A 12,439-nucleotide genomic window follows, 5' to 3' on the forward strand; every position below is an offset into this window, starting at 1 on the left:
TGTATTGTTCCATACATGGAAGATATGGAAGAAAATTTCGGAGATAGTGTACTGGCTAGAAACAGTCATACGCTCTCTGTTGGCCTTATTATCAGTCAATCACTTCCCGATACATGTCATGATTATACTACATCTTCCCTCCCGACTACTTCTTCCCACCCGACTACATCTTCCCTACTGACTACTTCTTCCCTCCCGGCTACTTCTTCCCACCCGACTAAATCTTCCCTACCGACTACTTCTTCCCTACCGACGACATCTTCCCTCCCGACTACATCTTCGGTCCCACATTCCTCAACAACTCCGCTGCAACCAACACAACTCAACCGCCGACGAAAAAGTGCAAAAGAGCGTTACTACGCAAATAAAATTAAAATTAAGGAACAGAAGATTGAGGAGAAAAGAAAGTTCAACAATTCTGTACTCCAAACTATAAGGGATATTGAAAATGAAAAATTGGCAATATTAAAAAGATCTTTGTTTAGGTAATAGGTTTTAGTTATTTAAGTATGTAAAATGAATTTTTAACACGTTTTTAATTTAAATTACTTTTAAGTTTAAATGAATTTGTGATATTTTTTATAGTTTTTATGTGTATATATCAATATTAATGAATTTTTGTTACTTTTTTAATGTGTATATAGTAATTTAATGAATTTGTGATATTTTTTATAGTTTTTATGAGTATATATCAATATTAATGAATTTTTGTTACTTTTTTAATGTGTATATAGCAATTTAATGAATTTGTGATATTTTTTTAAGGTTTTTATGTGTATATCAGAGAACGGCATTTGCTGAATGAAAAACATTCGTACGCGCTCAACAGCCGAATAATCACACTGTTCGGATCAGCCGATCAAACTTGCCTGAGCTCACATTTTCGTTGTTGATTTTAAATTCACTCGTGTGTGTGCGATTCTTTGTTTCACTCCGAGTTTGTTCGGCTCGTGTTCAATATAATGATTTCGGGCGCTTGCTCATTCGGTTCAACAATCATTGTTTTGAACAAGAATAACACTCAACTCGCAAAAATCAACTCGTATGATTTTACTCATGCGCGCAGCAAGCGGCACTTTTTCTGCACAGATGAAATGTGAGAAGAAGAACAAGACAAGCTACAACAACAAACTGCATAGAAATTGTTACGGTACATGCAGTCGTAACGCTCACATCGTGCCGTCTTGTCGCCAATCGTTTACTCATAATCGATCAACTCAAATTGAACAGAATGATGCTTTCGTCAACATATGTTCATTTTATTGAACGCTGACTTTTGTTCAGTGAGTTGAATTGAGTGAGAAATTTTGAACCGAGGACTCAAAATCTTCGGAATGATGTGTACGGCAAAATGAGTTGATTTTTACTCATCACTCTGTTTTTTTCAGTGAGTTGAAGTGAATGAAGAATTTCGCGTATGAGTAAATCAAGAAAATAGTGATTTTTGCAGTTCTCTGGTGTATATATCAATATTAATGAATTTTTGATACTTTTTTAATGTATATATAGAATTTAAATGAATTTTTGATAAGTTTTTATAATTTTAAGATAATGAATTCATGAAATCTTTATTTTGTTTCATTCATGTAATGAATGTAATAAAGCAATTTGAAATAAAAAGAAGTTGTTTTGTTTAAATTTCATGTTTTTATTTATATTAAGTTATGGTGTTGCAAATATTGAAATAATTCATCTCGCCTACTACTATTTGTTTGTTGATGAACATCATGGGACTCATCTTGTAAACTGTTTTCTAAATCTTCATCTTGGTCATTTTCAATACTTAAATCATCGACAGTTATACATATATTATGAAGAACACAAGCACTAACAATTATATTCACTACAAAACAAATATTTGATTGTTCAGTAAAATGTAATATTCTTCTAAATCTTGTTTTTAACAAACCAAAAGCATTTTCTACAGCTATACGTGTAGAAGAGTGCAATTTGTTTAAATTTCGTTGCGATGCGGTCAAGTTTCCATAGTCTTTAAAAGGTGGTACCAACCAATTTGTAGCAGGGTATGCTGAATCGCCCAAAATGAAAGCCTCATTTGGAAATAGTCTCTCTGAATCTGTCTGCGCTAGTGCAAAAAGATGCGATCTACGAAGAACTCTGCTGTCATGAAGAGAACCAGGTTCACCACAAGTTACATCTACGAATCTTTTATCAGCATCCACAACTGCTTGAAGCACTATACTATATGTATGCTTTCTATCGAAATAATTTTCTTTATTTTCTCTAGGAGCTTTTATACGGATATGAGTGCAGTCTATACAACCGATAACATTTGGTAAACCACATCTTGCCTCAAACTTTCTTTTTGTTGCAACTGCGACAGTACTGTTTGGCCACCGAACGTATTCGTGAGAAATCGATATAACCCAACTAGTCACACCCGATACTATAGTCCAAGCAGTTGAAGAAGACACTCCGAACAAATTAGCAAGCTCCCGAAAAGTGACGGTATTACTGATGTACCAAATATAAATATTTTTTTTTCTAGGTGGTACAATTTCTCTTCCACCAGTATTTGTTTTGGGCTCAATGGTATTTGTATATTTCTCTGAAAGAAAGAATGCCCAAATACATTTGTTAAGTCAATAAAAAGAAAATATGCGTCCATAAATACATACCTATTAAAATTTCCACGGTCGAACGCCGCAATCTCATGTGCGATTTGAATTTATTCTCACCATAGCCATCAATGACTTGGCAAAAGTTTTGGCATTTAGAGGTTTCCTCCCTTTCCGATTCCTCAGAGCGTGATGAAGATTCCGAGCTGGAGCTAGATGGCAATTCATCTAAAAATGCTAGTATACCAGCACTCCCAATCATAAGCTCCTCTTCATTTTGTAAATACTGAGAAACCTGCACAATAATTTATTAGTAAAAATACAATACATTACATATGTTTAAAAAACTTTCTTACCAAATTAAAATACTCGCTGTTTTCCATTTTCGTTTTTAACATAAAATTATTCTTTCTTTTCCAACTTTGAAAATTAAATTGTTTTGTTAGCGAACTGTCAAAGGCTTCAGTGCGCCCAAGTATAGACAATTCGATTTCAGTGCTGCCAGTTCGTATAAAAATTTGGAAAGTTTGTTCGATTCGCTTGTCTATAGCAGTTAGCCAATCGATGACAGCTAATATGTTATACTATGTTTACATATAACGAGATTATCTCCATTTACGAGCTTAACTCGATAATCTGTAATTAAGAAACGAGATTTTTCATACAAAGTTCCTCTCTTGATAATCCGAGATTACAAAATTATCTCGTTTTATACAACTAGATTTTCAGTGTTATTCCTAGTTTTATCGATAATTTTGCGAAGAAGAGAAGAAATGTCAAATGAAAATGTAAACAAAAATGACCTACAGCGAGAGAAATATGTGTAATACAATAACAAATGCAACACAATGGACAATTCATAATCTCATTTGGCTATATGTAAACGGTTAGATTATTGAACGAGCTTAGAACGAGATTATTTTCATATGTAAACATACTATTACATACATAATTCAAATTATATTGTGTTTGATATTAATGTATGTCTTTATTTGTAAGTATGTATGCGTAATTCTTCTAAACCACTAATATAAATATAAAAAAAGGCTTATTTACAGTAAGTACTTAAAAAGAACTATTGCTTTTTAGCTAGAATGGTCAATTCATATTTTCTGTTTTTCATTTTACGTTTATTATTTTTGGAATATGCTCTGTTAAAGACATTATTTTAGTAAATTAAACTACAAATATACCTTATTAACTTACATTTATTGTTCATTGCGTTTGACAGTTTGATATCGAACGAAAAATTCGTAAAACGCACGAGTTTTAAGCTCGTAAACGTAATACAGAGTACTTTTGTGATTGTCGCATTTACAAAGTATCTTTTCTGCGTTTGCGAGTATTTTCACTTGCGCAACGCCTTACAGAGTAACACCCCAGGTCCGAATCCAATACAAGTCCAGACTGTAATGAATCTTTGACATTAACATTACAGGAACGGAATAAACGGAACGGATATCTCACAACTTTTAGTTTAAAATGTTGTCTTTCCACACAAAATCATTGCACAATAACAGACTTGCGTCGGTCGTTTGAGTGGTGTATGGGTGTGTTTGTGCGAAATGGCGCAGTTATTGTGCTAAAATCAAAATCAGTTTGATATTTTACTCAAGTCTGAACTATAGCACAATAAAAGCTTAAACACTTTCCGAACTAATTATAGGATGGAGTTGAAAAAAGTTCGAGAACATGCAAAATCCGGAGCAGGCACTTATGATATTTATGTACCATCATTATGGTATTTTTTCACAAGTGATGCAACAGACCATATAAAGTGTTTGTGTAAAGTTTTATTTCGCTATCTTCATTGGTTCCTAATGTATATATTATAAAGTGAAGGAATAAGATGAAATTCAAAATGAGTTATATGGGAAGTTGTCGTGGTTGTGAACCAATTTCGTCCATTTTTCACACGTGTCATCAGGGTGTCAAGAAAATATTATATACCGAATTTCATTGAAATCTGTCTAGTAGCTCCTGAGATATGGTTTTTGACCCATAAGTGGGCGACGCCACGCCCATTTTCCATTTTGTAAAAAAATCTCACTGCAGCTTCCTTCTGCCATTTCTTATGTAAAATTTGGTGTTTCTGATGTTTTTCGGTAGTGAGTTATCGCACTTTTAGTAATTTTCAACCTAACCTTTGTATGGGAGGTGGGCGTGGTTATTATCCGATTTCTTTCATTTTTGGACTGTATAAGGAAATGGCTAAAATAAACGACTGCAAAAAGTTTGGTTTATATAGCTTTATTGATTTGCGAGTTATATACAAAAAACCTATTTGCGGGTGGGGTCACGCCCACTTTTCCAAAAAAATTACATCGAAATGTGCCCCTCCCTAATGGGATTCTATGCTGTAAATTTCATTTTCATAACTTTATTTATGGCTTAGTTATGACACTGTATAGGTTTTCGGTTTCCGCCATTTTGTGGGCGTGGCAGTGGACCGATTTTGCCCTTTTTCGAAAGCAACCTTCTCAGGGTGTCAAGGAACATATGTTCCAAGTTTCATTAAGATATCTTAATTTTTACTCAAGTTATCGCTTGCACGGACAGACGGACGGACAGATATCCGGATTTCAAATCCACTCGTCATCCTGATCATTTATGTATATATAACCCCATATCTAACTCTTATATTTCTTGGTGACACAAACAACCGTTAGGTGAACAAAACTATTATACTCTGTGCAACAGGTTGCGAGAGTATAAAAAGGATGTATGGGTGCACTAACCGTGCCAATTGCTGAAAAGGTTATGATGTACTTCACTGCCGGACATTAGAATCACCAATTATAACCCAGCCATCTGAACTCAGCTCCGAGTTTTCGTCAGTTTTTAGCAACTTTTCTCAGAGAGATTTAAATTCGCAAGAACATATCGCTCATTTACTTGAATAGTGTCACAACTCAAAAAAAGTTAATTTTTCAGGAGAGCGTTTTAAAGTTTTCAATTGTTCTTATTTAGCAAATTTAGAAAAATGCCATCAGTTTATTGACAAATCTAGTAGCCTGTAATATATTAAATAAAATGTTGAGCATAAATGGACCAAGTAGAGTGTACGAATGCGAATACGAAATGTGACCCACTTTGAATTACGTCGTTATTTGTGAAAAATATAAATCAATTTCGCCGTCATAAGTCAAATGAGTCGTTTTTGCTGAAAAAAGCAATTTGAAAAGTTTAATTAAATTTTCACCAATATCGTTGTAATACAAAATGTGTCGTTCTTTCTGAAAAGAAAATCAAATTCACCTTTTCACAATATGTGTTGGAACACAAAATATGTCGTTATTTCGTAAAAAAATTATAACTAATTCCGGCACAACTGAGAAGTGTCGTTATTGTGGTTAAAAACTAATGCAACATAACAGTTTAAGAACAGCACATTCTTTTATCACGGTTTATTTTCCTACGCATCGGAATGAAATTTTTATACAATATGGACGTTCAAATTGCGCACATTTCTGCATACTCAACTCAAAAATCGTGTTTTTTGAGTTGTGACACTATTCAAGTAAATGACCGATATACTTTTCAGCGCAGATGATGACACAAATATAAATACCATTGTAGAGTATTTTGCAATCTACAGCCCATAAACTCATTCTTTTTTCGTTTATTTTAAGAAATGAAATTTTATTTTTATTGAAGCTTCTTTTTATACTCTCGCAACAAAAGTTGCTAAAGAGAGTATTATAGTTTTTTTCACATAACGATTGTTTGTAAGTCATAAAACTAAACGAGTTAGATATAGGGTTATATATATCAAAATGATCAGGGTGACCAGACGAGTCAAAATCCGAATGTCTGTCTGTCCGTTCGTCCGTCCGTGCAACGGATAACTTGAGTAAAAATTGAGATATCTTGATGAAACTTGGAACACACGTTCCTTGGGACCGTGAGAGGGTTGCTTTCGAACCACCAACATCGGACCACTGCCACGCCCACAAAATGGCGAAAACCAAAAACCCATAAAGTGTCATAACTAAGCCATAAATAAAGTTATAAAAGTAAAATTTGGAATAGAGGATCGCACTAGGAAGAGGCATATTTGGATGTAATTTATTTGGGAAAGTGGGCGTGGCCCCAAATCGTTTATTTGTATATAACTCGCAAACCAATAGAGCTATATAAACCAAACTTTCTGCAGTCAGTTCTCTTACGTACCCCCCCACACACCATGAAAATAGTTGTAATCGGATAATAACCACGCCCACCTCCCATACAAAGGTTAGATTGAAACTTACTAAAAGTGAGTTAACTCAGTAACGAAAAACGCCAGAAACACTAAAATTTAACATAAGAAATGGCAGATAGAAGCTGCACTCAGATTTTTTTTACAAAATGGAAAATGGGCGTGGCATCGCCCACTTATGGGTCAAAAACCATATCTCAGGAACTACTCGACCGATTTCAATGAAACTTGGTTTGTAATAGTTTCCTTACATCCCAATGATATGTTGTGAAAATAGGCCAAATCGCTTCACAACCACGCCTACTTCCTATATACCAGAACTTTGAAGACGATCTGAATCGTTAACTTTATAATATATAAAGGTAGCACTAGTGAAGATATCGATGCAGAACTTTGCACAAATACTACCTTTATAGTGTGGAAGCCCCATTCTAAAAATCGCCGAAATCGGACCATAGGTTTTTAAGGCCCCATGTATCGAATATGAGGACCTCGGTGCTTCTAACCTAATTCTAGGGTTTCCAACTTTCAATGGACTTTATACAATATATATGATGAATATGTGGGTCAAATTGTGTATTATATACTATAAATAAAGTTAAATAAATAAATTGCGAGAGTATAAAATGTTCGGTTACACTCGAACTTAGCCTTTCCTTACTTGTTTTTGAGTACAAATGTGTATTAAATACATACATACATTAAAAAAGTTGTTAATATTGATACTTGCAGCCCTATTCTGTGCACTTTACAAATTCAACAAATATCTAATTTGTAAAAAATTTAAATTTATCAAGCATTTCGTATTCTGTGTCTAAAATAAAAAGCTTTTTTCTTGATAAGTTGTTAAGAAGTAAAATGCTCTTGACAAATGAAATATCTCGTTGTGGATATTTGTGAAAATGAATTTGTTGTAAAGGAGATATTTTACTTTTGTTATTATTTTTATACAAAGAGGAAAAATATTTTTTGTATAAAAAAATGAATATGATGAGGGTAACTTTGACGAAATTGTTTTCTATATATTGCATGCGAATATATATTGCAGCTTATCAAATTTTTGCCAATAAAGAACAAAGTTTAGATTCCGTTGTCCCCAAGGAACTTTTCTGAAGCTAAACATAACAACCACCTAAATCAAAATTGCATTCCAAATAGTTTTAAATATATAAAAAGGATATATGTATATGTATTTTATTATTTAGTATTCTGTGGCTTTGAGGGGCGCAAAAGGAGAGGGAGATGGGATGGAAAAGCGAATATATAGCCTCTGTCATCCGATTATCAATCAATCTCATTTACTCGCGGCTCTCCTTGTTTGGTTAGAGGGATTAGCGAGGCTCTGGCGACCGCGTAAATGCGGTATAACCTTGTCATTTATATAGAGTACATGGGGTTGTAAAATCAAACCAAATTCTTTGCATCAGGCCTGAATGACTTCAGTCGATATCCCAGAATTCTCGATACATCAGAATCGGATAGATAGGCTGATAACCGGTCAATCGTAAACCAAACTTATCAACGAAACCACAATGAAGAAGGCTCGGTTAAAAATGGGGCTAGATTCGGAGCATGGAATATTTGCGCGCTCTCAGAAACTTCACGTCTAGACCAAGAGCAAAGGATTTATTGTGAAATTGAAGTTAAATTACACAGGTCCACAAAAAAAAATCGATGAAAGGTTCCTTTGACCAAACATGGTGTATCACATGTATTTTGGGCCGCTGAAACCGAATCTGAAGTCCGTTTTGCTCCATCACGTCAGAATTTTTTTCTAACCTCAAAATACATGTCGGATTTTACTTGACAGAAAAAAATTTAAAAATATTAACGGATTTAGTTTAATTTTGGGATCGAGGGGTTTTTAGGGTCGCTGATCACTTATTTAAAGTCAGATTTTCAAAATACAAATCAGAAAGTCCAATATGGATTTTTACAAAACTTAGTATTAGTGAGTTTTTGAGCTCGCTAACATTGATTTTGAAATCAGATTTTCAAAAACAATTGCTAATATTAGTTCAGGACTTCCTTTATTTTACAATTACCTGCATTCAGCTATATACCCAGATCATTGGAGAAGCAAACGTTAGTTTCTTGCGTTTCTTCAGTTGCAATGAACATCTCAGACATATCTCTTTTGGAGTGCAATCATTGACGATGTCACTAGTTTCTAGTATCTGTCAATTTTTTTCGGATCTTACTTATAACGTATTCTCCACAAACGACACAGAAATTGTCTTTCATTTTCCAAAATATTTTTCTTGTATCATTATACTCATCAAAGGCCAAGTCACCCACCAAGGTAGAGCTGCGGTTGCTTGATGACGACGCCAGCGGGCCCGCTTTCTTACCCTGTCCAGCCGACGATACTGGGATTCCGACTCCCTGCATCGTACTTATTTTTCGTGTGCCTATCATGACGGCGTAAAGGTGAGTCTAAAATGGGATTAGGGTCACGTACACGTACAACTAAACCCATTGCAGACTCACCTTAAGGAGCGTGATACAGGGACTCTGCCGGATCACGGAACAACTCCGTTGCCCGCCGTCACCACGTGGAGGTGCCCTGGATGCAGGCACACGATATAATTTGTGGGCAGCGGCCCTAAAAACTTCTAGATATATACTAAGTTTTGTGAACATTAAAGACATTTTTATACATCCGACAGCCATATTGGATCCACCATTTTGTATTTTGAAAATTTGTCTTTAATTTCGTAATCAGGGACCCCTCAAAACCCCTTATCCCAAATTAAGCTAAATCCGTTAATATTTTTAAATTTTTTTCTGTCAAGTAAAACCCGATATGTATTTTGAGGTTAGGAAAAAATCCTGACGTGATGGAGTAAAACGGACTTCAGATACGGTTTCAGCGGCCCAAAATACATGTGATACACCATGTTTGGTTAAAGGAACCTTTCATCGATTTTTTTTTTGTGGACCTGTGTTATTAACTATTTTGCAACAAATATTGAAATGCATGTGAAAACTTACGTTATAAAATAATTCAAATAAATTTTTCAATTCAAATAAATATAATTGGACAGAAATCAGCTGTTTCTGTTTACATTTTTTGTTTCTCACACGTGTTGGGAAAAGCTATGCGTTCTGAAGCTTTTTATTTTCAGCCCTATTCTGAAAAAACCTCATAACTGAGTTGTGAGGAAAAATTTGTGAGGTTTCTTGTGACGTATATTTTGTGAGTCTATTCTGGCTCGAACCTCATAAGAAAAAAGCTTAAAAAAGTCACCAATTGAGGTGAAAAGCATTTTGCTGTCAAACAGTTGTTTCAAAAGAAATAAATTCAAAATAAATACAAATTGATGTAAAATTTGTAAACAAGTGAAACAAATGAAATTGCGTATTTACAGTCGAAAGTTAAAAAACAAAAGAATTATAAAACAAGTAAGGAAGATATGGTTTTTGACCCATAAGTGGGCGGAACCACGCTCATTTAAAATTTTGTATACCATTTTGAGAGCAGCTCTTCTGTACCATCTTTACAATGAAATTTAAGGTTTCTGGTGGTTTTCCTTACTGAACTTATTGCATTTTTAATAATTTTCAATATAACCTTTGTATGGGAGGTGGGCGTGGTTATGACCCGATTTCTTTCATTTTTGGACTCTATAAGGTAGTACCTAAAAGAAACAACTCTAGAAAGTTTCCTTGATATAGCTTAATTAGTTTGCGAGATATGTACAAAAAACATAGTAGGGGGCGGGGCCACGCCCAATTCCCCAAAAAAATTACATCCAAATATGCCCCTTCCTAGAACAATCCTTTGTACCAAATTTTCGGTTATCGTCATTTTGTGGGCGTGGCAGTGGTCCGATTACGCACATTTTCGAACTTAACCTTCTTATGGTGCCAAGAAATACGTCTTCCAAGTTTCATCAAGATATCTCAATTTTTACTCAAGTTACAGCTTGCACGGACGGACGGACAGACGTCCGGATTTGAACTTTTTTCGTCACCCTGATCATTTTCATATATATAACCCAGTATATAACTCGTTTTGTTTTGGACTTGCAACCAACCATTATGTAGACAAAACTATAATACTCTCGTAGCAACTTTGTTGCGAGAGTATAAAAATAACCTGGGTGTAAATCATCGTCTATAGAGGCTGTGCGTCAGTGTCCTTTGCTTTACAAAAATAATGCGTCCTTATCGGATCGTAGATGTGGTTGGCAGCAAATCGCTCAACAAATGAAAATGCAAGGTACGTCCATATTGCTCCAGATTCGGTTAAACACAATTATTATTTTATAGAGGCCATTTTTTTTTTAAAGAACAATTCCTCTATGGTCGTTATAGCACGCAAATATTTACACATTTGTTTACAAATATTGCTAAAAACCAAAACAAACACAAATATTTTTGTATTGTGATGGCTGCTTTCACACGTCACAGATATTTGAGAAAATTGTGAGCATTTGAGCTTTTGAATTTTCTCCAGCATAAGGTAATCATCACAAAATCCAAAAACCTCACAATAGTGAGTGTGGTGATTTTTGTGAGGGCATGAGAATAGGGCTGTTTATCAAAATTGTCACAGAATACCAAAAAAAATCTTACTTGATAAAAATCTGAAAAAATTTTCAATTTTTTTGTTATTTGGTCAAGTGCACAGAATAGGGCTGTTGTTCCCTACAATTGATTTTGTTTACAAATTTTACTGTTTCACATGATCAAAATTACATTTACAAAAGGGAAAATTTTCGAAGATGTGAGATTTTCCCCATGTGAAATTCATGTTACAAAAAACAGAAATGTGTGAGTTTGTTCATTGGGAATGTCGTTTACATGGAATTTACAATAAGGCTGAATATTTCCTTTCGCATCTATTGTCGTCTGTGTTATGAATCGCTTGTGATATTTTACAATATAACCAACTATCTATGGCTCTGATTGCAGTGAAATATAGTCGAGTTCAGTGTAGTGTATTGCTCCGTAAATTTTGAATGTGATTTAAGTCAGCTCGTCCAGTAATTATGTGAGTATCTCGACGCGAATCAAAAATTCAACTCACAACTAAAACAAATACATATCTACGCAGCCAATCATCGAACCTTAGGCTCAACCCACACCGGGTTAGACAAAAACTTACCTTTTTATGACTTATGACTCAATCTCTCTGTAAAAAAATAGTTTGGTCCTTGTCCTCACCTATCCTCACCGAAGTGTTGTTTGCCTGCAGCTGCGGCCAGTAAATCAAGCCAACAATAATACATAGTTGAAAAAACAGCTGGTATAAAAAATGTAAATAACGAGACTTAAAAACCAGTAAGTACAATGTTGCCTATAGGCAGCACTGGGCATGAAAGGATTAAAGGAAATTTGATATTTTTTAGCACAAATGTGTATTAAATACATAAATACATTAAATTAAATTTTGTATTTATTGAAGTTCCTATTTGTGAGTACAATTGTGTATTAGATACAAAAATTAAATGAAAACAATTTTTCTTTTTCAATATTTCTTTATTTATTAAATCTGCTTTTTTATGCCTAACAATAAGTTATAAAATCTTAAATCTATTTAAAAACTAGACAAGCTCATACAAGTGATTGAGCTGTATTGGTGAAACGTTGCTCTTAATACGCAGGCATATCCCTTCTTTTTAGGAGTGTTAGATCGCAGGGATGTACTAAA

At 34.3% G+C, this 12,439-nt stretch overlaps 1 protein-coding gene across 2 annotated transcripts; it reads right to left on the reverse strand.

The window, feature by feature from the left end:
* Positions 1-1,563: 1,563 nt before the first annotated feature.
* Positions 1,564-3,186, reverse strand: LOC128922625 (uncharacterized). Of its 2 annotated transcripts, XM_054233761.1 has the most exons (4): positions 2,936-3,186; positions 2,640-2,874; positions 1,910-2,569; positions 1,564-1,843 (listed from the first exon to the last, which is right to left on the reverse strand). In XM_054233761.1, exons 1-4 carry the CDS (start codon positions 2,975-2,977, stop codon positions 1,653-1,655), a joined length of 1,128 nt encoding a protein of 375 aa, XP_054089736.1. In that variant the 5' UTR covers positions 2,978-3,186; the 3' UTR covers positions 1,564-1,652. The 2 variants fall into 2 exon arrangements, with proteins under 2 accessions (XP_054089736.1, XP_054089735.1); XM_054233760.1 differs by having other exon boundaries at positions 1,573-2,569; positions 2,936-3,130.
* Positions 3,187-12,439: the final 9,253 nt, after the last annotated feature.

This window comes from Zeugodacus cucurbitae, chromosome 6 (genome assembly GCF_028554725.1).
Source record: "Zeugodacus cucurbitae isolate PBARC_wt_2022May chromosome 6, idZeuCucr1.2, whole genome shotgun sequence".
NCBI classification, from domain to species: domain Eukaryota; kingdom Metazoa; phylum Arthropoda; class Insecta; order Diptera; family Tephritidae; genus Zeugodacus; species Zeugodacus cucurbitae.

Excerpts from the sequence above, each read along its gene's own strand:
- LOC128922625 (XM_054233760.1), bottom strand. The coding sequence starts at position 2,977 with ATGTTAAAAACGAAAATGGAAAACAGCGAGTATTTTAATTTG. Across the intron at positions 2,875-2,935 it reads ACAGCGAGTATTTTAATTTG|GTTTCTCAGTATTTACAAAA; the intron begins GTAAGAAAGTTT and ends ATTATTGTGCAG. Across the intron at positions 2,570-2,639 it reads GACCGTGGAAATTTTAATAG|AGAAATATACAAATACCATT; the intron begins GTATGTATTTAT and ends TCTTTCTTTCAG.